The following is a 23067-nucleotide window of genomic DNA, read 5'->3' on the forward strand; positions in this document are numbered from 1 at the left end:
GGGAGTTAGCCCGGCTCTGGGGCAGGTTCGAGGGTGATGTTGGGGAGGGGCACCCCCCAGGGTGTCTCGGGAGCAGGTTGTGTGAGGGTGGTGATGTGGGTGCTCAAAATCCCAGGCTGGGGACGGCGACCTCAGGCCTGGCTCTCCGCCCACAGGGGCTACAAGTGGCACAGAAGGAGGCCCAGATCCGGCTGCTGGAGGGACGGCTGAGGCAGACAGACATAGCAGGTTCTTCTCAGAACCACCTGCTCCTGGATGCCCTACGAGAGAAGGCGGAGGCGCACCCAGAGCTGCAGGCCCTCATCTACAACGTGCAGCAGGGTATGGTGGCTGCGGGCAAAGGCCTCGAGGCTCCTGGGTTCTCCCAGTGCTCCCTAGCTCCAACCCCTGGGGGGACCCTCCCCTCCCCGGAACTCCCTCAGGAGCCCCAGTCTGATGCCAGTGGATGAGATGTGGGAGGAGGCCACCCCCTCTCCCCTCACTCTGTTGGGGCCTCTCAACCCTCCTCCCTCCTCCCTCCCCAGAGAATGGTTACGCCAGCACGGATGAGGAGATCTCAGAGTTCTCTGAGGGGAGGTGAGTTTCCAAGGCGAGAGGGAGAGGTCGGCTCACAGAGCATGAACCTGGGGCTGGGGGTGGCGGGTTGCCGTAGGGTCCCAGGGCTAAGCCTAGATTTGGGGGCTCTTTGAAACCCACGAGTCTAAGGCTCAGAGAGCCAGAGCATAGGCTCTCAGGATCCTGAACTCCCTCTGCTTCTTCCTTAGCTTCTCCCAGTCATTCACCATGAAAGGTTCCACCAGCCATGATGATTTCAAGTTCAAGGTGAGTACCACGGGAAGGCAGATGGTAGGCTGCAGCAGGGCCAGTCTCCCCACAGCCTGGTCTCCACCTTCCTGTGCCTCTGCCCTCACCTCCCTGCCCTGACCCAGTATTGCCTCCATCTGGGATGGAGGTGCCCCGGCTGGAACTGGGAGGTGCCCAGACACGTAACCGGTTATAACCCATTCTTTTTGAGGTGTGTGGAAGATGGGAGGAATGGCTGGAGTCATCACTGCCTAGTGATGTCACCAGAGCCAGAGGCCCTGCTTTCAAAAATCTCCGCATTCCCCACCTAAGACTCTGCCTCATGCTCTGGGTCAAAGACTAAGTCTAGACCTTTAGTTATTCTGCATGCAGATTACTGATCCAAAAGTATGGGAGTCAACACTGGGGTAGTTCACCTGCCAACGAGGGATCAGTTATTAGTCTGAACTAAGAAACAGGATTTATTAAACAGAGAAGGGTGGGGGGGAACAGTGAATTGTGCATAGTTTTTGGATAAACTGATTAGGTGGTGACCAGCAAAGAGGTCAGTCTGAGCGTTCTGTGTGTGCAGAATCTGAAGAAGGGCAGTAAAACCCTTTTAGTTGCTTTGGCTTCTCTAGAAGCCTCGAGAGAGGGTCTCTGGGTGCTATTCTCCTGGATCTTCCATCAGTGGTTCTACCACAGGCCAAGAGGCATTATTTCCTTCATTAGAATTCCCCCAGCCCCCCTTTATGTTTGGGCAAGTTGGTTCACCGTAGTCCTTCCATTCCCAGGGTGAGCCCAAGCTGTCTGCCCAAATGAAGGCTGTGTCAGCCGAGTGCCTGGGTCCCCCGCTGGATATCTCCACCAAGAACATCACCAAGTCCCTGGCCTCCCTTGTTGAGATCAAAGAGAATGGAGTGGGCTTCTCCATCCGAGACCCCTACTACCGGGACAAGGTCTCGCGCACTATCAGCCTGCCCACCAGAGGCAGCACTTTGTAAGGAGGGGAGCCGGGGGTGTGGGTCAGGGTGGGCAGGGAGTCAGGTCTGGGCCTCATGGGACCCTTCTGTTCTAGCCCCCGGCAGTCTAGAGGCACGGAGACATCCCCTCTGACCCGAAGGAAGTCGTATGACCGAGGGCAGCCCATCAGGTGAGAGCATGTTTCCAAACCTACACCAGAGTCACGGCCATCCTGGGATGCATGAGTCGCTGTGATGTTCTACTCCGGAGGTCATCGTGCCTACTTTAATCTGGGCCAGTATCACTAAGTCATTCCGCTCCCTCCAGTGATCCCTTCCCCATCTTGTCAGGCATGGGCTCAGGAAACATAATCTCCATAAGCACCTTGAACTGGATGGCTAAGCCCACTGCCAAAAACTGTTGGCTGATGTGGGCTCAATGTTGGTGGCTTTGTAGTGGCTTAAACTAGTCATCGTGCTGATGTGCTTCAGCTCCTTTTCATGACCAGGGGTCCTTGGGAGGCCTCAGCCCTTTCTAAGTTCTTGTCGTGTGAGAAGAGTGTAGACGTTTAAAGAAAAACCAGGAGATGATTGCAGAACAGTGGACCAGTCTCTAATTGGTCAGTCACACATAGGACCAGGACCCACAGAGCTTCTTCAGATCACCAGATGCCTCCTAGGGTCATCTGGTCCATGCACTTAATTTTCAGAGAGGTTCGATGGCTTTCTCTAGGTCCCACAACTAAGTAGTAACAGAGCAGGGGCTCAAGATGACCTCTTGCCACCTGACCTGGTCGGAGGCAGGAGGACTTGCTCAGGCTACCAGGCCTCCCTCCTATCCGAAGCCTGGACAGATGCCCATGCCCGTGGCTTGCGGTGGGGGCCTTTGGTGGGGAGGAGTGGCATAGATATCCGTATACTTGGGACCTCGTAGACCATCACTTCACCCATGAACTGAGAGAACATACTTCAGCTGCAGTCTGAGGGACTTAGGCTGAACTCATGAAGACTCTTCAAAGGAAGGGAGGATTTAGGCCAAACCTGACAACAACTTTCCAAAGAGAGGGATGTTGCGCTATTGGAATGGGGTGGTGCAATGAAGTCTTCGACTCTTCCCTGTTGATACAGTGAATCCTCAGTATTCACAGTACTTATGTTCTTATCAAGCCACTGTGAACACTGAATTAGCAAATACAGAACCACTGCTCCTGGGAAAATATGGGGTTAGGTTCCTGAGAGCTTCTGGTCACATTTCATCAGCCAATCAATACAGAACTTTGCTTTATGTGTGTTTCTGTTTAAAGGTACCTTAGTTAATATATATTGTTGATTCATTAACATTGAACTCATAACCAACAGCATCATAACTCACTCCTGGATGAAGCTTTTCTAACACACGTATTTTCTCCATAAGACACAGCACAGCCTTCATGGGCTTAGACACGTGCCAGACAGCCCTTCGGCACTATGCTTTGGGGACGTTTTTTAAACAGTGAATCACCAGTGAAAAGCACAAAAATGCAAAAAACATGACCCTAAATAGACCACGGGAAGGCCAGTTGTTGACAGCATGAGAGCAGGCGGGCAGAGGGTCGCCTCATTTGACCTCCGCTGGGAACGTGTGCATATGGGGACTTGGATTTTTCGCTGCTCTGCTCAATGTCTGGGAATGACCCCCAAAGCACTGTGAGAGTTAATTTGGGATTACTAATACACTGTAATGAGCAGGTGAATTCCCAAGTATGGCATCCATGACTAACGACGACAGGCTGTCTCTGAACAGCGTCCGGGAGCTGAATCCGGAGCTGGGCTCTCAGATTGCTGCAGAGCAGGCCCTGCCCTGTGGGCCTTCCAACCCCGGACAGAAGGTGGTGCTGGAAGCATTGTGCGGGTGTGAGCCTATGGGGGTTTGCTCACTCACAGATGCTGCTCTGTCCCTGCTCACCAGGTCCACGGATGTGGGATTCACGCCGCCCTCGTCCCCTCCTACTCGGCCCCGCAACGACCGGAACGTCTTTTCTCGTCTCACCAGTAATCAGAGCCAAGGCTCAGCACTGGACAAGTAAGAGCCAGGACTGGCCGGGGAGGGTGTGGACGAGGTGGGCTGATCCTTGCCGCAGGCAGGGCTGGGGCAGCCGGGCGGCCCCTAACCACGCTGTCCCAGCCCCTCCAAGAGATGAGGCTCTGAAGCTCCCCTGCGGGCATCTCTGCCCTTTCTGTTCTAACTGTGGACCCTTCCTTCCCCCCAGCATGCTGGGACTTCAGGAGAGGGCAAGAAGGAAGCCACAGGGATGGGGGGCAGGCAGGTGGGGATGTGCGTGCAGGTCAGGCCCCCTACAGGGACTCACTAACTGAGCCTTGAATCCTCCTCTGCTGCTTCTTTGACTCTTCGATTTTTCTCTAAAACCCCTTCCTTGAACTTCAGCCACTCCCTCCCTGCCGCAGATGGTCAGATGAGGCCCCAGGGGCCCTTCTGTCCTGGCAGAAAGGGACCCCCTATTGCCTTTGTGCGGCAGGGTCGGCCCAGCTGTAAGTACAGCTCCTGTCAGGCCACTGTGACCACGGAGAGTACAGCGGGGGTTAAGGGCAGTCCCGTGAATTCAGAAGGCACTTCGTTGTGCATCCTGCTTTCGTATATGTGATTCGTGTGGACTGCACATCAGCCATGAGAACTGTCTTCCCTATTTTACAGAAGAGGAAATGAGGCTTAAAGAGGCCCAAGGACATTCATTCACCTAGAAATTGGAGGACTTGGGCCCAGAACCCGGGGCTTCTGACCTGCTCCATCATACGTTCCTAACAGTGGGATTCTGCCTTGGGAGAGGGGGTATCCTGGCCTCCATATGCTCCCCTCCATGCTCCCTACACTCTGGACCCCGCTCTGGCCCTCTCCCACTCTCTGCAGCCTCCGAGAGGGCTCCTCTCTTGGCTCCCTAAAAGTTTCTCTACCCTGGCAGGGAGGAGGGGTGCAGTGCTGTTGTTCCGGGGAGCCTAGGCTAGAAAGTGCCAGTTCCTGCACCTGGCACCTGACATCAGCCCTTCCCCACAGAGACATCTCTGGCTCGGTCAAAATACTGCTCCCTCCCCAGACCCACCTTGGCTCAGTCCCCATTTCGGGAGGAGGGTACCAAACCTGGACCATGCCAACCAGGGCACCGCCCGCCCACCATATGTTTGCAATCAATAGGTCCCTTTTCTGGAAGCATTGAGGTGGGACTCTGGCCCTTCCGGCCTGGTGGTCCTCTCCAGTGGGCCAGGTCTTGGGACCCATATGTGGTGCAGGCCCAGCTCCTAGGTATAGCCCAGTGGGCTTGCTGGGGACAGTCCCTGAGGAATGACTGGAAGGAGTCAGCTCCTGGGGAGAAGTAGGAGCAGGCATGGCTTCCTTTGGCCTCAGGCATGTAGGAGCATTGCTGGGGCAGGGCAGGGTGCCCCCAGCTCGTACGATGGGGCAGCCAGGGGCTTGGAACCAGCCAACGGCCCACGAACTGAGACATCTCTCTGGAGTGTGGGGCTGGCACTCCCACATCTCCCGTGGTCCCCTCCTCACTCCTACCCTGGTAGCCGAGGGACCCCCGCCCCTCCCCACCTCCTCTCCTGCTGTCCCTTAGCGCCCTGACCCTCTGCGTCTCCCTGCTGCCCTCGAAGAGAATAACCTGCCCTCTGACCTCCCACGCTGCTGCTGCCTCTGCCGTCCCTTCGTGTGTTTTCCTCTCTCCCCTAATCCAGCTAATTTTCTGCCCTCCCCAGGTCTGATGACAGCGACTCCTCTTTGTCGGAGGTCCTGAGGTACACACAGAATGTCTCCCGTGTTGGCTCCCCAGCTCTCACTCTCTACTCCCCCCTCTCTGCCTCTTGCTGCACAGCCCCTCCCGCCTGCACACCCGAGTCCTCAGCATGCGGCCCTCCTCCCTGGCCTGCCTTCCCCCCCCACCCCTCCCCCGCCATGGTTCCTCCCTCTCAGGGTCGCTGCGTGGCCTCACACTGGCCACGTGGCCTCACACTGGCCAGGCCCGGCTGGAGCTGGGCGCTTGGGGAGGGGTGCACAGTTGCTTGCCACAGGGGCTGTTCTCTTCTTGTCACCTGGGCAGGGAGGGGGAGAGCATGGGAGCCTGGGGTGGCTGGGGCTGGGACTGAGCTCTGCGGAGGGCTTGGGGTGAGGGGCAGGGGTGCGGACAAGCCTGGGGGCCTGCGGGGCCCAGCTGGCTGGGTGCTGGTGGCTGCATCCTTGTGACTTGCTCAGCTTGTGCCGGTCGGGTGTGCTTTTTCAGCTCCTCTGGGAGGAGCATCAATGGGGCGGGCCTGCTGCCCACATCCCCTGGGCACGTGGTCCAGGAGCGCCAGGAGACCTCCTCCCTTCCCAGCTTTTGGGATGAGCAGAGGACGGTTTCCCCAGCCACCCCAGCACAGCACTCCACCACGAGGAGTAGGTCGGCGCTGGGCTCAGCTGTCTCCAGCTCGCCCACGGTGCCCACTGCTCACCGCGCCTCCTGGCCTGGCTGTTGACGTTTTTGCAAACCTGCCTCTGGGCAGCAAGGCTTCGCCAGCACCAGAAGCTAGCCAGCCTCCCAGCCTCCTTCAGGGAGGAGGGTTAGCCTGGTGATGTACTTCCCACAGCAGTCCGGGCTCTTTCCACCGCCACACAGCAGGGTCAGAAGCGGGGAGCTGGGACAGCTCGGGGGTGGGTCACTTGCGTATGACATCTAGCTGACTGCTGGCCTGGCAGGGGCCTGGCTGCGTCTGTGGGGGCTGTGAGAAGCACTGCGGGTGGGACACTGGTCATTTCAGCAGAGCGGAGGCCACAGAATCGGTGTCAGGAACAGCATTCTCTTTAGGAAAGAACTAGAACATATTTTCAGACCTGCACATAATTTGGCCAGAGCCTCATTCCAAAAGACCCTCACTGAGAAAAGATCATTCCCCAGAACCTCCAGGAGGCCGATATAACACGATCCTCCTGCTCGCTGAGGACAAGCCTCATTCTCCCTCCCAGAGTGTTCATGGGAAGCGAGGAGGTGCTTTCCCAGGTGCATATGGCCTCATTCCCTAGGGGACCCTGGACGTCCCTAACTCAGAGCTGAGCTGGGGGCCCCTAAAGGGACTTCGGCCTTTGTAAGTGACAGCCACGGGTCTGACCGTGCAGGTCCCGAAGGGGTTCATGTGTTGGGGGAGTGTATGTGTGTGTCTCTGCCGGGGAGGGGCCAGCCCCAGAAGAAGTCGCCGATAGATGGATACACTGGCACGGAGGGGCTGGGGGGCTGACAGCCTGAGCATGCTCCCTCCCCGTACCCCTCGCCTCGCCCCTTCTTCCATCGCAGCAGCAGGGAGGAGCCAGAGCAGCTGCAGGAGCCAGTCCAGCCCTCAGGCCTCTGCCCTGCCTGGCTGGGGCCTGCGGGCACTTAAGGCTCAGGATCTGGGTCAGGCAGGCATCAGATGGGAGCTTCCACCACTCCCCCCCTCAACCCCTCCAGGCAGGGCCCGTGTCTCCTTCTTCCTGCCCGCAGCTTGCTCCCCCAGGCGTGCTCAGGGTGGTGACTGACAGGCCCTCCCCCACCTGCACAGCCTATTCCCAGCTCTCGGCATCGATGGCATTGGGCTGGAGTCTCCGGAGTCTCCTTCGTTAGGCCTTAGTCCCCTGTCGGTTCTGTTCCCCTCTTACCTGCGTACCTCACTCAACCTGGCCTCAGTCTCGCTGGCTGACAGGTGCACCCTTTCTCCCTCTCTCCTGGGAAGGGGCATCATCATCCCCGTTGGAGGAGCCAAGGGTGCGAGGACAGCCCCACTGCAGTGCGTCTCCATGGCCGAGGGCCACACCAAGCCCATCCTCTGCCTGGACGCCACAGACGAGCTACTGTTTACAGGATCCAAGGGTGGGTAGAACCCAGACTGGCCAGGTAAGGTTAGGGTCTCACCCATCCCTGCTTCCTGTGCCAGAGTGGGCTGTGAACACGAAAACACAGCCCCCTATGAGCTGAGGATGCGGGGTTGGCTTGTCTACTTGTCTCATGTCTCTTGCCTTGGCTCAAGGCTCCGCATCTTGGGTGCCCCTGACCAAGTCTTCCCTCGTAGCTGACCCTGGGGGCCCCATCCAGCACTTCCTTCCAAACCTCCCTCAGAAACTTCAGGAAGCTTTTCAGGTGCCCCACCTTGTCTGCTCATCCCAGTCCCCCAACACTACTACCCCCCACCGACATACACCCCAGCACTTCCAACTAAGAAATCCCTATGATCTTGGCAGCAGGACCCCACAAAGTCATGATTACTTAATCTCAGCAACAAAATCAGAAACATTTTACCAGCGGAAAAGACAGCTCTACAGTAGACGTGTTACTAGAAAGACAATTATTATCTTTATTTGCATGGCGAGAGGGGGCTGAGTTGTTAATCTGGGTGTGATTGATTGATTCTAAGTTTTCCCCATAAGATGTGCTTGCCATTTGTTCATTAATTTTGTCAGCTATTAGCAGTAGTAGGAGGAGCGCCAGAAGCTGAAGAATTTCATTTTAGCCCAGGGCACCTTGGCAACACACACAGAACTCTGGTGTTTGTACAGAGTTTGCTTGAGAAACCCTGGTCTAAAGTTCTGACCGACTCCTCTCCTGAGTTTCTCTGTGTGCATGCACGCCACGTGAGCATGCCTGGGTGCATCTTTCTCTCCCTCAGACCTAGGGCTTCTCCCCCTAGATGTCTCTGGACCATCTCCCCCAACCGCCACAGTCCCTGTGTAGGGGGAGCGTGCGTGACCTGGCCCCTGCTAATTGGCATCTGCCCTCCCCATGGTTCTCTCCCTGTCCCTCACAGACCGCAGCTGTAAGATGTGGAACTTGGTCACGGGCCAGGAGATCGCGGCCCTAAAGGGCCACCCCAACAACGTGGTGTCCATCAAGTACTGCAGTCACTCCGGGCTTGTGTTCTCCGTGTCTACCTCCTACATCAAGGTGTGGGACATCCGGGACTCGGCCAAGTGCATTCGGACCCTCACGTAGGTACCCCCCGAGCTGGCTCTCAGCGGTGGGCTGGGTACCAATGCCCAACCCAGGTGACCTGCTCCGTACAGTCCAGTCCGGCTACACAGGCGCAGAGGCCCTTATGGGACTCGACCTGACTCTGAGGGACAAGGTGGGGTCCCTGGGCTGGGGGACAGCGTCTGGGGTAGCAGCTTGGGTGAGCCTTTGGCCTGCTTGTCCCCCTTCCCCCCACCCCTGCTTCATCTTAGCCTCCCAGGCCCTGGCCCTGGGCTGTGCTGGGTATCCCCCTATGAGTCCAAAAGGGAAGCTGGGAACCAGCGTGGGGCCAGCAGGCAGCGGCAGACTCTGAAGCCACACTGGCCACCTGTCTGCGTAAATGGGCCACCCGAGCCGGTTCTCATCCCTGACCCTGACGGTCTCAGGCGGACGGACATGTGGGGGCTGGAAGTGAGACCAGGGCCCCTGCAGAATGAAACTGTTTCCTAGCAGGAGCCATGCTTCATCCTGATGTTTCCATGATAAGCGATCATCGGTTCTTTAACTTGATCCTCAAAAAAGAGTAAACACAGGGGGTTTTGAGGGCGGTGAAATTCCTCTGACACTGTAATGGTGGATATGGGTCACTACGCGTTTGTCCAGACCCATGGAGCATACAGCATGAGCGAGCCCCCATGTCACCTGCGGCCCGCAGCGATGATGACGTGTCAGGGTGGCCTCACCAGCTGTAACAAACGCCCCCCTCTGGTGGGGATGGCAATGGTGGGGGAGGCTGCGGGGCCCCCTCAGTTTTGCTGTGATCCTATAACTGCTCTAAAAAAGGAGTCTTTTATTTTTATTTTTTTAATTTTTTGTTTTTAATTTTTTTTAAAGATTTTATTTATTTATTTGACAGAGAGAGAGATCACAAGTAGGCAGACAGGCAGGCAGAGGGAGAGGGAGAAGCAGGCTCCCTGCTGAGCACAGAGCCCGATGTGGGGCTCGATCCCAGGACCCTGGGATCATGACCTGAGCCGAAGGCAGATGCTTAACCATCTGAGCCACCCAGGCGTCCCGGAGTCTTTTATTTTTAAAAAACAGAAGAAGCAGAGTAAACAGAATGGGTATTATCACCTCTTTCTACAGAGGAGGAACCTGGGACTCAGAGAGATTAAGTGGTTTCCACAAGCCCAGCTCAGGGACAGGGACTTTTCTGCTGGCCGTGGCGCTATCTGCCTTGGTCTCTGCCTCATCAGACCAGAAACTTCCAGGAGGAGTTTCGCTCCCCTCTGTCAGTCAGGGAAGGCTTCCTGGAAAGACTGGGGTATCAGGCCTGGTCTGAGGGAGGTCTGGTTGCTTTCCTGGCCTGTGTGGATGGACTGCTTTGATCTCTGACCTTGCCGTCCTTGCTCGCGGCAGGTCCTCGGGCCAGGTGACCTCCGGGGACGTCTGTGCTGCCACATCCACCCGCGCTATCGCCAGTGCTCAGGGGGAGCACCAGATCAACCAGATCGCCCTCAGCCCTTCAGGCACCATGCTCTACGCTGCCTCGGGCAACGCCGTCCGCATCTGGGAGCTCAGCAGGTCAGGGGACGCGTGTGGCGCCGCGGAGGGCTTGGCGTGGCTACAGGGGGGTCCGCGGCTCTCTGCTGTGGATGCCACCCGGCGGGGCTGGCAGACCCCCGTGCTCCTCTGTTTCCGCCTGCTGTTGGGCTTGGGTCCCGGCTCTGGGATACCGCACCCTTGTCTTCCAAGGCCCCTGGGACACCGGGCAGCTGATATCTTGGTCCTTGGTCTTGCGTTGAGGGAGGCAGAGTGCCCTGGCCGGCCCAACTCATTCCAGGGCAGACCTCCCCCACCAGGCCCCACAAGCCAGGGTCCCCCCTGATCCGTGTCCCCCCACCGGCCGGGCCTCTCCCCACCGCAGGTTCCAGCCGGTTGGCAAGCTGACTGGCCACATCGGCCCTGTGATGTGCCTGACCGTCACCCAGACCGCCAGCCAGCATGACCTGGTGGTGACCGGCTCCAAGGACCACTACGTTAAGGTACCTGAGAAGGCCTCCTCCCTCTGAGGCCTGGGGCGGGAAGGGGTGGGGGGCATTCTCTGTGTTCCTCCTGCCCTCCTCCACCCCTTCCCTCTGGGGCCTTGGGAGCCCTCAGGAAAAATAATGAGACTTCTGGGGATTTATGCTGAAGAAATCACCCCAAAGAGGCAAGGAGGTGTGTGTGTGCAGAAAGTAGATTGCAGCGATATTTTGTAAATGGTGCAGAATTGAAAATAACCTAAATGTCTAAGGGCGAGTAGCAGTCACGTCAATTAGGGAAAACCCACTGAGCAGGTTGCAGTGCATCTACTGAACTGAGAAAATGTGAACAAAACACAAAGGATAGCAAACAACACTAATTCCGTTTGCTCCCCGATTATGTCATTGCAAACCACATGGATGCGGTCAGAAACTGGGAAGTAGAGAAACAGAGGGTGGTTGGTATGATAATGTTTGTGTTTCAAGTACAGCTAATATTATATTAACTTAAAAAAAAAAGAAATTGAAAAAGAGGTTCACACCCCAAACCTTCCTTTCTCCATATGAGCTGCATGTTGAGCTGTGGGGTCACCCCCTGCATTAACTTATTAAGCCAGTCTGCTCCAGTCCCCTTAGGAAGGGTCAAGACCCAAGCCTTCAGAGTCCTCTATCCCCAAGAAGAAGCAGTGCCCCTCCAGGAGCCCTCTCCTGCTGGGGAAGCTCCTCTCCTCCAGGGCCAGGGCTACCAGCCTGGTTCAGGCCACTGGGTCTGCTGGCTCCCGGGGACCACCGTGCTGTGTGAGAGTAGGTGGGTGGCCCTGGAGCTTCCCCCTTCTCTCTCAGGCGCTCCCCACCAGTTTTTCCTCCTGCAGATGTTCGAGTTGGGTGAGTGTGTGACGGGCACCATTGGCCCCACCCACAACTTCGAACCCCCGCACTATGATGGCATCGAGTGTCTTGCCATCCAGGGAGATGTCCTTTTCAGTGGCTCCCGGGACAATGGCATCAAGAAGTGGGACCTGGAGCAGCAGGAGCTCATCCAGGTGTGGTGGGCGGGAGGGGAGGGGTGGGCTAGGGTAAGGCCATTCCCCAGTCCAGGCAGGGCCTTGGGGACCTAGGGTCTTGGGCCAAAGCTCCCTCAGCCTGCCTATTCTCCACCCTCTTCCCCTTTGTGTCCACTCCCCTGCAGCCTCCCCTGTACTCTCCCGTATGCAGCTGCTTTCTGGAAAGGGGCGCTCTTAGCCCCCAGGTTTGACTCGAAAGCTCAGCCACTCACTGTGTTCCCTTTCCTGGAGTGTTTACCCTTGTGAGGCCTGAAGGGTTTTCCACCAGTGCAGGATCTTAGGTTTGCCTCGGAGTGGGAGACCAAAGGACCTATCTCTGGGCCTCTGCAGTCCCCAGCGTGGGCCCGCACAGCCCGCCTCCTGGACAGTGCTCTGCCAGTCTGCCTGCCCAGGGACCCCAGAGGCAGAGGGGAGCCTGGTAGCTGCCCTTCTTGTGCGCAGTGTCCCCTGCCAGCAACCCCCCGCCCAGCACTGCCCTCAGGCCTCACTGGCTCTGCTCCTCCCGCAGCAAATCCCCAATGCACACAAGGACTGGGTGTGTGCCCTGGCCTTTGTCCCGGGCCGCCCCATGCTGCTGAGCGCCTGCCGTGCGGGCGTCATCAAGGTCTGGAACGTGGATAACTTCACGCCCATTGGCGAGATCAGGGGCCACGACAGCCCCATCAATGCCATCTGCACCAACGCCAAGCACATCTTCACTGCTTCCAGGTGGGTGCTAGGCGGAGAGGTCTGTGTATGTCCCCTGCCCCTCTCCCTGCTGTGGGCAGAGCAGGCTGGGGGGCCTTGGGGCCCCTGCAGTTGTCCCAACAGGCTCGGCTCATGGAGTAGACCCCTCGGCGCCTGCTAGCCTGTGCTAGCCCTCAGGAGTGCCCGCCAGGGGCAGGGGAGCAGGAAGGTGCTGGGCCCCAGGTCAGGACTCACCCACCTGTCTGCAGGCCTTTCCTGCCCTTCCCACAGCAGCCTCCCCCCCACCCCCTGGCTGTCTTTACCCTCGTCCACGTATCTCAGACCACAGAGCAGCCCTGCGCCCCCTCCGGACCCGCCTCTCTCCTGCCCCAGCTCAGGTCCCCACCCAGGGGATGCCCAGGCCTCTGCCCCACAGGGGAGCTCCTCAGAGGGGTCTCTCCTTTTTCCTTCACGTCCGACTATGTCCCTTCTCTCCTCCCCTTTCCTCCCCATCTCCTCCTGCCTCTCCTCTCTGCCTCTCTCCCCCAACAGTGACTGCCGGGTAAAGGTGTGGAATTACGTCCCCGGACTCACCCCCTGCCTTCCTCGCCGAGTCCTGGCCATAAAGGGCCGAGCCACCACCCTGCCCTGACCCTCCTCTCCCGCCTCCTCTGTCATTCTCCCCTCTTTCCTCTTCCCTCTCTTTCTCCACTTCGGTCTGAGCTGCTTCTCAACGGTATGAGATTATTTTACTCCTCCTCCCTACTCTCCCTTCATGCCCTGCCTGGCCCGGACTGAATGCCCCCCTGCCGCTCTTCCTCCCACCCTCCTCTTCCGAGCATGACTAGCGGGACAGACCCCCAGGAGAGGGGTGCCAGGTGGCAGAAGGCAGAGGGGGGAGCATCCAGGCCTGGACAAAACAAAACAGCACCAACAAAAATCCATGACGAGAATTCTGTTGGGGACTTTGAGACCACAGGCCCTCTCCCTCTGCCCAGCAGCCAGCCACCCCTCTGCCCCTGCAGTCTGCCCTCATCCTCAGCAATGCTTGTCCCTGGGCCCCAGCCACATTCGGGGAGTTTGGAGAATCTGGCCCATCCTTTACTTTGGGGGTAGCCAGCCGGCCCCACTTTAAGAGCTGACCAGTCCCTCTCTGTCCTCCACCCCAGTGACCTGACAGTGAAGTTCTGGAGCGTGCGGCGGTTACCTGGTGGCCCACCCTAGGAGCACACAGCAGGCCTCACCCTGGCTGTCTTTCAGAGGATGGCCCCCAGACCCTCGGCCCCCCGGCAGCCTGGACAGCACAGAAGGGAAGCTGTGGTCTGACAGGGCCAACTGCCCTGGGAACAGAGGGTGTGGGCCTTGGATGTGACCCCTCTCCTGCTCTCCTGCCTCTCCCTTGACTTTCCTATGGGATACTCTACCCCCTGTCTCTTGGGGTGGGGGGGGGGGAGAGAGGTTGGGGAGGAATTTAAGCTGTGAAGCCAAAGGGCATTTTCCCCTCTCATTTCTCTCCCTGCAGCCCCTCGGGCTCCCCTTGCCCTCCCTCTGGCCACATTTTCTCCTGCTGAGCTGGCCATGCCCTTCCTTAAGCCTCTGGCCCAGTCGTAGGGAGCTATAGGGGAAGCGAAGCATCCCAGCCCCTGCCCTGCCCCTCCGATGAACAGGCCTCCTCCTCTATCCCCTAATCCAGCCTCTGGAGCCGCTGCACCTGCCTCTGAGCCCAAAATGATAGTCCTCAGGTAACCATGGAAACCAGGTGTTGGCAGCTGGGCCCTGCAGCTGACCCTTAGCCCCTTGGCCACCAACAGCCATTCCCAGTTGACCCCAGCCATCCCTTGGGGTCCCTTTCTAATGGGGCCAAGGTAGAGCTGCTAGAAAAATTCCTTTGGGGAGATGGTCAGAAATACTTCAGCTATTTAATTTATTATTATTTTTTTATTTTTACTTTTGCTGTTGCCTCCTGGAAACTGACTTGAAGTTTCTCCCCAAATGTTCTTTCCCTCAGCACTCGGGGGCCAGGAATCCCAAAGGGAATCTGCCCCACCAGCCCTCCAGGGCCACCTCCTCTGTTTGCTTTGCAGCTCGGGCCCGTCCCCAGCATTGCCCCCAGGGACCATTCTAGTGCACCCCTGACCTCTAGGCCGCCTGATGCTTCAGTGCCTTCCTCCACCCCGGGGCCTGGCACTCATGCCGGGCAGCCTTACACCAGCCATGCCCGCGGGCACCACATGTGTCTTTGCACTTGCGGGGTCCCGTGCCCGCTGCCCCCAGAAGGCAGGGGAGCTCCACCCCACAGCCCAGGGCCAGGGGCCCCCCTTCCCAGAGTCCTGTGTGGGCCACGTAGGAAGCAGCTCAGAGGATTATGTCTACCAGGATGGCTTGGATGGTGAGGCTGGCCCAGCCCCCTCCCCGCTCACCTGTATTTTCACCCCAACAGGGCCAGGAGTCCTTCCGGCCTCTTTCTGGTTTTTCAGGAGACACATTTTCAAGCCTTAAAGCTGGCATGGGGCAAGAGGCCCTCCCCTTTTAGATTAGCGGTGAAGAAGGAATTCATTGAGTTTCTTTTTGCCATGGGGCTGTGGTTAAATCCGTGTTCCAGCGCCCCCTGTTGGGACAATTCTGAATTTACAGGACCGGGCCCTGGGAGGAGTCTTGGGACATCCCTCCGCCCCAACCTATCCACAGTGTTTTTCCAATGCTTAGCTGGTCCTGTGCTTCCTGTCCTCAGTCTGGTAGCCAGGAGCCCCAGCTCTGTTCTGAGATACGCAGTGACTTTTAGACCTTCCAGAGGTAGCTCTGGGTTTGTCCTCTGTGCCTCTGCCTGTTGGGCCAGGGGATCGGAGCCCCCCCTGTGTGGCCCCAGTGTGGCACGCAGGGCAGAGGAGGATGTCCTAGTGGTGAAAGGGAAAAACACCTGCTGGGGCCTGAGGGCCCGGCCCTGCTTCCCCCCTGTTCCGAGCAGCCCCTGCCGGCCCCGGCGGTGGAGTCTGGGTAAGCTGATGTGTGCAGGAAGCACGCATCCTGGAATACTGGCCTCCTGGAGCCTGGGACAGTCAGTCTGCGATGGCCGGAAATCCCTCCTCCTTCAGCCAGCCCAGGGGGGGCCCGGCCGCTCCCTCGGCCACATGGAAGCAAGCGCCTCTTCCCCTCCCCATCCTTCTCCCCACCTGATCAGAAAGCTTCAACCTTGCAACCTGTAAGACTCTGTCTGCATGACTGTTTACAAACCGTAGAAACACAAAAGACTGCGCTGCCCCCATGGGCCGGGGCTGCCCCAGCCTGGGGAACGGTACTGTAGCTGCAAGACCCATTCTTGCGCGAGATGTGACCTTACGGCCTGCGAGAGGTGCTCAGCATCATTGCCCACTTTCTGCTCTTTCTGATGGGTCAGCTACCTCATGGCAGGCCGGCTCTGCTGTCCTGGCGAGTATCATTGACTCTAAACTTGAAGTCCCTCGGGAGCCCTGAGCCCTTCCAAAAGCTGTGCTCCGAGAGCGTTGGAATCTCTGCCTACTCCTTCAGGGATGTCCAAGGTACATAGTTAGGGGGCAGGTCCCCAGCATCCTAAAGGTTGGAAGCACAAAATGGTTGTGATTTGAGCACAAATAGCAAGGCTTGTGGCAGGTGGCCTGGGCAGACCTGGGTCCAGGGGGCTCATCCCAGCTTGGTTCTGTCCACAGTTAGACCGAGTATGTCCGGGTCTGGGAGGGCGTTTCCTCGCTCAGACCAGGGCTCGGCCCATGACTTGCCCTGATTCTGGGGGGTTCGTCATACTACTTACTTTTCTTTGCCCATCTGCAGACTTGAGCCGGGGCCAACGCCGGCCCGGCCACAACAGAAGGCGTGGGCCCAGGAGTTAGCTCCCTCTCTCGACCCCACACCCCCCAGTCTTTAAATGCCTGAGCCCAGGCTGGGTCCCAGCCCTACTGGGCCTAAGGAGCCCAGAGCCACATTCCCTGTCCCCAGGGCTGAGCCCCCCTCGAATGCTTTTGAAGCTGACTGCCTGTGGGCCTGCTCGGCACAGTCCCCGGCCAGGCTCTGTTCTCAGTATTAATCAGTTCAGTGTTTGCTCTCATGTGAGTAGCTGATCGCTGCATGACGGCCAGAATTCCCCAAGGTAGCACCTGGAGTTGCCTCGGGAGATTGCCAAGGAAGAGGAAAGGCACACCCAGGCTTTTGAGGTGGTCAGGGTGCCTCTGTGGGTCTGGGAAGGGACACTTGCGGATCTGGGAGTGGTCTCCCTACTCCCCACCATCACTACAGCTCCAGCCCTCTCTTGTTTGGCCCTGCTGCCCACCTGGGGTGGTGTCGTCTGGGCAGAGGGCAGTTTAAAGCACAAAACCGCCGTAGGGAAGACCGTGGCTGGGACTTTCCCACGACACCCAGTGTGGCAGAGAGTGGGCAGGCCGCAGCTGTGAAGTTAGAAACGCTCTTTTCCCTCACGTAGACCATCCCAACTCTCGGGGGCATCCTCTGATGCGGTCTGGGCCAGGCGTGGGCACAGCCCCCGGCCTGTTCAGCCCCAGCCTGAGCCCAGCGTGTTCACCATCACGTTTGTGGGGGCAGGGCCTGCCCTGCAAGAGCAGTGAGTTTCTTCCCACCCAGCGGCCCGAACGTGTGGCATCTGTCCGTTTGCCATCCCAAACAGGAAACTGCTTACTGCTCTCTTAGCTTAGCCCAGCATCCTGGCCCAGCCTCAGGAGCCGGGGCTTGGCCAGTGGCCCCACCGGCCTTCCTGAGCCTGGCCTTACTCTCCTGGTTCCCAGGATCCCTCACAGCCCTCTTACGTGCACGGACAGAATCTACAAGGAAAATTCTGTTTTCTATGGCGTCTTCATTCTAGCCCCCACCCCCTGCCCAGCCCCAGCACTCCAATGAGCCCCCAACCCTTAGCATACCCTGGTCCAGGTTTTTGAACCCTTGTCCCGAGGGCTTTGCAGGGAAGTGGGAACTACTCCAAGAAGAGCCAAGGGTCAGAGAAGACCCCTGAAGTGAATCAGGGCCCCGCCCTGCCCACCAGCTCTTTTCTAGGGATCACCCCCTGCCCAGGCTGCAGGGTCTCGTTTGGCTTATGCCCTCCTCGCTATGCGGCAATAGCACAAGATGTATATATGTTTTGTACTTCTGCCGATGATTGTACATAGTGTATGAAAGTTATTTAAGCCTCATGCTGTACATTTCTGTTCCTAGACTGGACGTGTGTGTTCTAAGAAGTTGTCATAAATAAAACCCGAATGACCGTTACCTGTCGTGGTGTGGCTCCTGAGAGCTGCCAGCTTTTGGCTGGTGGCCTTTCTCTGGGGTGGGAGGTTGGTGCTGGGGCAGGTGGGGCGGGCCCCTGGGGCTGGGGCCCAGCCTGATGAGAATCTCCTGGGCTGCGAGTTTGGGGCTTGCTCAGTGAGAAAGCAGTGTTGAGAGTGTTGCGTTCCCTGCAGACTCTCTGTTGTCCCCTGGGATGGGTACTTTAGCTGGAAGAGGGCACCAGCGCTTACTGAGCACCCACTGTATTCCGGGCACTATTCCAGGCATTTTTCCTTGGATCTTCACTGCCTCTGTGTGATAGGTGGTGCTCTCATTTTCTGAAATGGGCAAAGTCTCAGAGAGGAAGTGGCATGTCCAGGATCAGCACCTGTGAGGACAGAGCCAGGACCGTAACCCAGACCTGCCCGACCACTGCACCCGTGTCCTTTCATGAACATAGCAAGTGCCTTTTCCAGAGCCTGGAGGACGCCGTGCATGATGCGTACCAGACACACTTCCTTCACTTGCCACTTATGAAGAGAAGACAGAAATATGAAAAGTTCGTAGAAGAAAACAGCTCCACAGTGGTCTTGATTTTTGTTTCTAGATCAGTGCTCTTCCGTCTTTAAAAATGCCTATTTCCCTTTTTTTCCTAAGGCCCTAAAAATGCTCTGTCTCTGCCTATTAGTCTCACTATTTTCAACATAAAAATAGGTCTAAGGGGATGCCAAGCAAACCCATAATGTGCTCTTCCCCCCAGAAGACATGGGATTGTTCCTGGACAACTGAGCTACTCTCATGCTTTAACTCAGTATATTTGACCTGTTGCTACTGTTGTTTAGGAATCCATGGCTCCCATATAATTTTAGATTGCGCTTCATTCAGAATTCACTGTGTCCCTGAGGCCTCATGGCGCCGGTGAACCAATGTTAGCTCTGCGTGCAAGTATCCAGTTTGTCAGGTTTCACTCTTGAGAAAACATTTTTAATAAAAGTTTTATTGAGATATAATTCCCATACCATAAAGCCCACCATCTTTTCTTTCTTAGGCTAATGCTCTCATTCTGGTTATTTCCATATTCCCTACCAGTGCCTTGTGACAGACACTGAACAGACACTGAATGAGTACATGAATGAGTGAAGGAAGTAAGGAAAGAATAGGCATGTTTGGAGGTGGCGAGTTATGAAATGTCACTAAATAACGAAGTTTTCCTGTACAGAGTTGTCACCTTCCCTTTCGATAACCACAGCTCACATCCCTCAACTCCTGGAGATTCTGGCCCATCCCTGGGCATCGTGGCCTCTGGGGGACCATCTGCATCTTCATCACCCGCCAAGACCATCTTGGAAGCTTTACTTTCTGATTTTTATAAGGTGAACACAATAGGGTCTCTCTGCTGTGTTTTCCAAATATGAAACCAAGTTGCTCTGTCAACCTACACAGTCCTTGCTGCTTATCTAGACCTACGGCTATTGGCTGTTGACAGGTGACCCAGCCGGTGAATTCTGTGGGTCTGTAGGAGGCAGACGTCATTGTGGGTTGGAGGTGGGAGGCTCCCCGGGGGAGGTTCCACCCAAGAGGCTCCTGGTCCTCAAACAGAAGGGTCTTAGCAAGTGAAAGGGGACCCTGAGCCGCAGAGGGGGGGACACAGGTGGGCGGAGTTGCCCTGATCTCCCCCGAGGCCCTCCAGCAGGTGCTGGAGCCTCCCTGCCCTGGGAAGCAGCGGTGGCTTCCGAGGGCGGTTGTTTTTGGCCGGCTGACTGAGCCTTACCCACGCCACTCTCCCTGCCCCACCCTCCCGCCTGGTCTGGTCCCACCCTTCCTCTCCACAGGTCCTTCTTTTACATAGGATCCCACCCTACGGACAGAGCCTGCTGTTGACCGTGAGAAGTGACAGTTGGGCGTGGCCGGCTGCAGGCCTGTAGGGGTGTGGGTAAAAACCAGAAAATACAGGTCCAGGAGCTGTTGACCTTGTCAGGAGCCGGGCCCTGGGACGGACTCCAGCCAACTGGTTCTACCTTGCGACTGTGCCCCTCCCCTTCCCTGCAGAGGGTTTGCCATAGAAGGTGGTTTTTCCAAACTCAGGTCACCCTGAAGATGCCAAAGCGCTGAGGGTTAGGGAGGCAGGAACACCAGGTTAAAGGATCTTGCTCTTTTGTCCTTTTGTGGGATTTGGTTTTCCCCCCAAATTATAACAGTGGTATCTACTTATTAAAGGAAATTTGGAAACCAAACAGTGTGAAGGAGAGAAATACTATTTAGGTTGTACTAGCACCTCTCAGAATTTGATGGGAGTCATTCTTTTTTAAAAGATTTTATTTATTTATTTGACAGAGAGAGACACAGCAAGAGAGTGAGCACAAGTAGGGGGAGTGGGAGAGGGAGAAGCAGGCTTCCCGCGGAGCAGGGAGCCCAATGCGGGGCTCGATCCCAGGATCCTGGGATCATGACCTGAGCCGAAGGCAGACGCTTAACGACTGAGCCACCCAGGCGCCCCTGATGGGAGTCATTTAATTGTCAACCTGGGTGGCATCCTCAAAGATGTTTTTTTCTAACCCTCTCAGTTTACAGGTGAGAGGAACTGAGGCCCAGAGGAGCCAGCAGAGTTGGCCATGATCCTACCAGGACAGAGATTCCTTCCCCCCATGTGGTCTCTTCCCATCGTGCCTCTTAAACTTGGCTTGACCAGCGTGAGGGGGGTGATGTGGGCGGGGGGGCACCAGAACAGTCTCTGAAGTGGATCCTATCCTGACATATGGACCTGATGGTGCTTTGGAGGGCAGGGAAGGGAACATGAGTGCACCACTGTCTTGTGCTTTCCTCACTCACCTCCATCTATAAAGGGGTCCACTGATGGCAGACCCAGAGGCCAGGCCAAGGCGCGTGTGTGAGAAGAGCCTCCTGGCCAATGCAGACATCCGTGTGGGCTTTAACGCTGCCTGCCGCTGAGGTTTGCGAGCGGGACACCAGTGGCTGCCCCCAGGTGAAGACAGCGCTGCGAGGAGCGCGGCCACCACAGAGGGGGAGGCATGTGGCCGTGGCGATGGTGAGCAAGGGGAGGACTGCACATGTCCCTGGGGCTTGCATGCAGGTGGCAGAGGCTGGGCACTGCCGGGCAAGAGCCCGAGCTCCATCCAAGTCCGAGCAGGTTTGACCATGGGGCAGCCTACATTTTAGGACATTGGTTAGTGCCCCTGTCCCCAGAGGGGCCTGGCTGACTGAAGGTCAGGGGGAACAGGTGACTTCAGAGGCAGGTGGGGGGTGGGGGGGTGGCGTGGGAGAAGCAAATGACCCGGCGTAGACCTGAGGATAAACTTCCCGGACTGTCGGAAGGCCCTGGGTTAGACGGGTTCCAATGGGAGATGGTCCTCAGCCAGCTCAGCCATTGGAGTGGGAGGAGGAAACATCTGGCTCTCTAGATACACGGTGGCCGAGCTTCTGATGTCACCTGGGCTGTGGTTTGGGCTGAGCAGAGGGACAGCCATGCCGGTGTTTTTACAGAGCTGCCCTGTTCCTGACGGGTGATATCCAAACTCTCCGATCTCCTGGGATACTTTATGAGCTGCCTAATGCCCTTCGGTAAATCACTGCCCTGCTTAAACCTGCCAGAGGGGACTCTGTCACCCGCCACCAGGAGCCCTGCCCAGCACAGCTAGAGTCTAGAGCTCCTCGCGTGTCCCAGCATCCCCCTTCCCCCCAGTCTGTGGTTCAGGCTGATGGTCAGAGTCCCCACGCTCCGGCCTCTGATCCCCTGGCTGCACAGGAGAAGGGCATGTGGCGGTGGTGGGGTGGGGGGTGTGGAGCTGGGAGAGGCCAGCCTGGACCAGACGGTCGCCGCAGAGGAGGCCGCTCACAGTGAATGGCCCTGCCCCGTAGAACAAAGTGGAAAGGCCAGAAAGCACCAACTCCACAGAAGCTCATGCTTCATCCTTTTATTACAAAGGGTCTGCGGGGGCACATATCCACTTCTCAGGCAGGGCTCGGGAGCCTGGTCCCCCTGTCACAGTTGTCATGGTCACATCCGCCCTGGCCAGGCCCCAAGGACACAGGCTCAGGAGTAGCCCTTTCGAGGCCTCCTGCTGCAGAAGCAGGAGGTAGGGGTGTTGACCGGCAGCTTCTCCTGGGCTTCCAGGATGTAGAGGGTCTGAGTGGCGAGGCAGCTGACCATGGGGTCGGGGTCTTCCCGCATGGACCTTAGGGCTAAACACGGAGGATGCTAAGGGGCTTGGAACAAAGCAAGGCTGCTGGGCTGGGCGCGAGGCCTGGGCCCCGCCGGCGGGTCTGTCAGTTCGGCTGGCAGACGGGGGCAGCACAGCGAGATGGGGCCTGGGCTTTTAAAATACGAGCAAGAATTCCCACTGGGAGGCCACCCTGCTCAGTGGCAAGCAGGATGACGTACTCGCCCGGGGCTCAGGGAGACGGGAGGCCGGCTGCCTCTTGTCCTGCCTCCACAACCAACCTTTTCGGCCCCCTCCGCCACCCCCCTCCTGATCGCCTCTGCCCTCCTCTTTTCCAGAGAATAGCTATGGGTGAAGTGCTCTGGCTTCGCAGAGAGCTACAGTCAGGGATTTGGGCAGCAGCAGTGGATGGATGCAGCAGTGGGGGGATAGGGTGCTTGAGACGGGACAGAGGGAAAGGGAAGAGCATGGCGTTGGTGGGGCGGGGGGCGGTGGGTCTCAGAGGGACTATAGCGGGAGCGGTCCCGGCGGCTCCACAAGGGAAGGGCTGGGAACCCCTGTGTCCCCCAAGTGAGAAAAAAGTTGGATGGCCCTCCTATCAAGAGTTCCAGGAACTGTAATGGCTGCTGAACGGCCTGGAGTTCAACGGGGGTGAGGGTCAGTGAGGGAACATGAGGAGCAGGAGGGCTCTGGCCGACGCCCCAAAGCTAAAGGCCTTAAAGACGAGCCTCCCTCTTCATTCTTTCCAGTGAGCATTTTTGTCAGCCACGTGCCCATTTTCCCTCATTTCTGAGACTTCCCCACCAGCACCAGGAGCCTTCAAAGCTGCAAGGAGTCGTGACTGGGTTACCACTCACCTGCGTATACTTCCTCAATGTCACTGGCCTCTTCCGCGTCGAGGGTTTGGATGATCTGGCCTACAGGGGCACACAGAGCACCTCAGGGGCCCCAAAGAGGACCACAGGACCCCAGCTGCACCTGCTCTTGCGTTCCTCCCCAAAATACATACCTCCCTCTGTCTTTCGCTCCCCCTAACTGGCCTTGTCTAGAGTTTTCCCACAAGTAGGAATTACTTCCCCTTCTCCTCTGAGGGTCATCAGCAAATTGGGCTGGGGGAGGCAGAGGGGATCCCTCTGCTCTAAAGACACTTTTCCTTGGGGTGACATGAAGCAGTTCTCACCAGCCTCTGAGCGCCATGGGGG

General features: G+C 57.5%; 1 protein-coding gene across 1 annotated transcript in view; it reads left to right on the forward strand.

The window, feature by feature from the left end:
* Positions 1 to 13859, forward strand: part of KIF21B (kinesin family member 21B) — a 44267-nt gene extending 30408 nt beyond the window's left edge. The window contains exons 22-35 of the mRNA XM_021682481.1: positions 156 to 321; positions 525 to 576; positions 765 to 822; positions 1578 to 1783; positions 1862 to 1936; positions 3694 to 3807; positions 5496 to 5534; positions 7479 to 7615; positions 8547 to 8727; positions 10109 to 10273; positions 10617 to 10734; positions 11586 to 11756; positions 12286 to 12485; positions 13613 to 13859. Of these exons, the coding sequence (XP_021538156.1) occupies positions 156 to 321; positions 525 to 576; positions 765 to 822; positions 1578 to 1783; positions 1862 to 1936; positions 3694 to 3807; positions 5496 to 5534; positions 7479 to 7615; positions 8547 to 8727; positions 10109 to 10273; positions 10617 to 10734; positions 11586 to 11756; positions 12286 to 12485; positions 13613 to 13667 (1737 nt within the window). The 3' untranslated portion in view covers positions 13668 to 13859. The remainder of the gene's footprint in view (positions 1 to 155; positions 322 to 524; positions 577 to 764; positions 823 to 1577; positions 1784 to 1861; positions 1937 to 3693; positions 3808 to 5495; positions 5535 to 7478; positions 7616 to 8546; positions 8728 to 10108; positions 10274 to 10616; positions 10735 to 11585; positions 11757 to 12285; positions 12486 to 13612) is intronic.
* The last annotated feature ends 9208 nt before the right edge of the window (positions 13860 to 23067 follow it).

This window comes from Neomonachus schauinslandi, chromosome 6, assembly GCF_002201575.2.
Source record: "Neomonachus schauinslandi chromosome 6, ASM220157v2, whole genome shotgun sequence".
NCBI classification, from domain to species: Eukaryota; Metazoa; Chordata; class Mammalia; order Carnivora; family Phocidae; genus Neomonachus; species Neomonachus schauinslandi.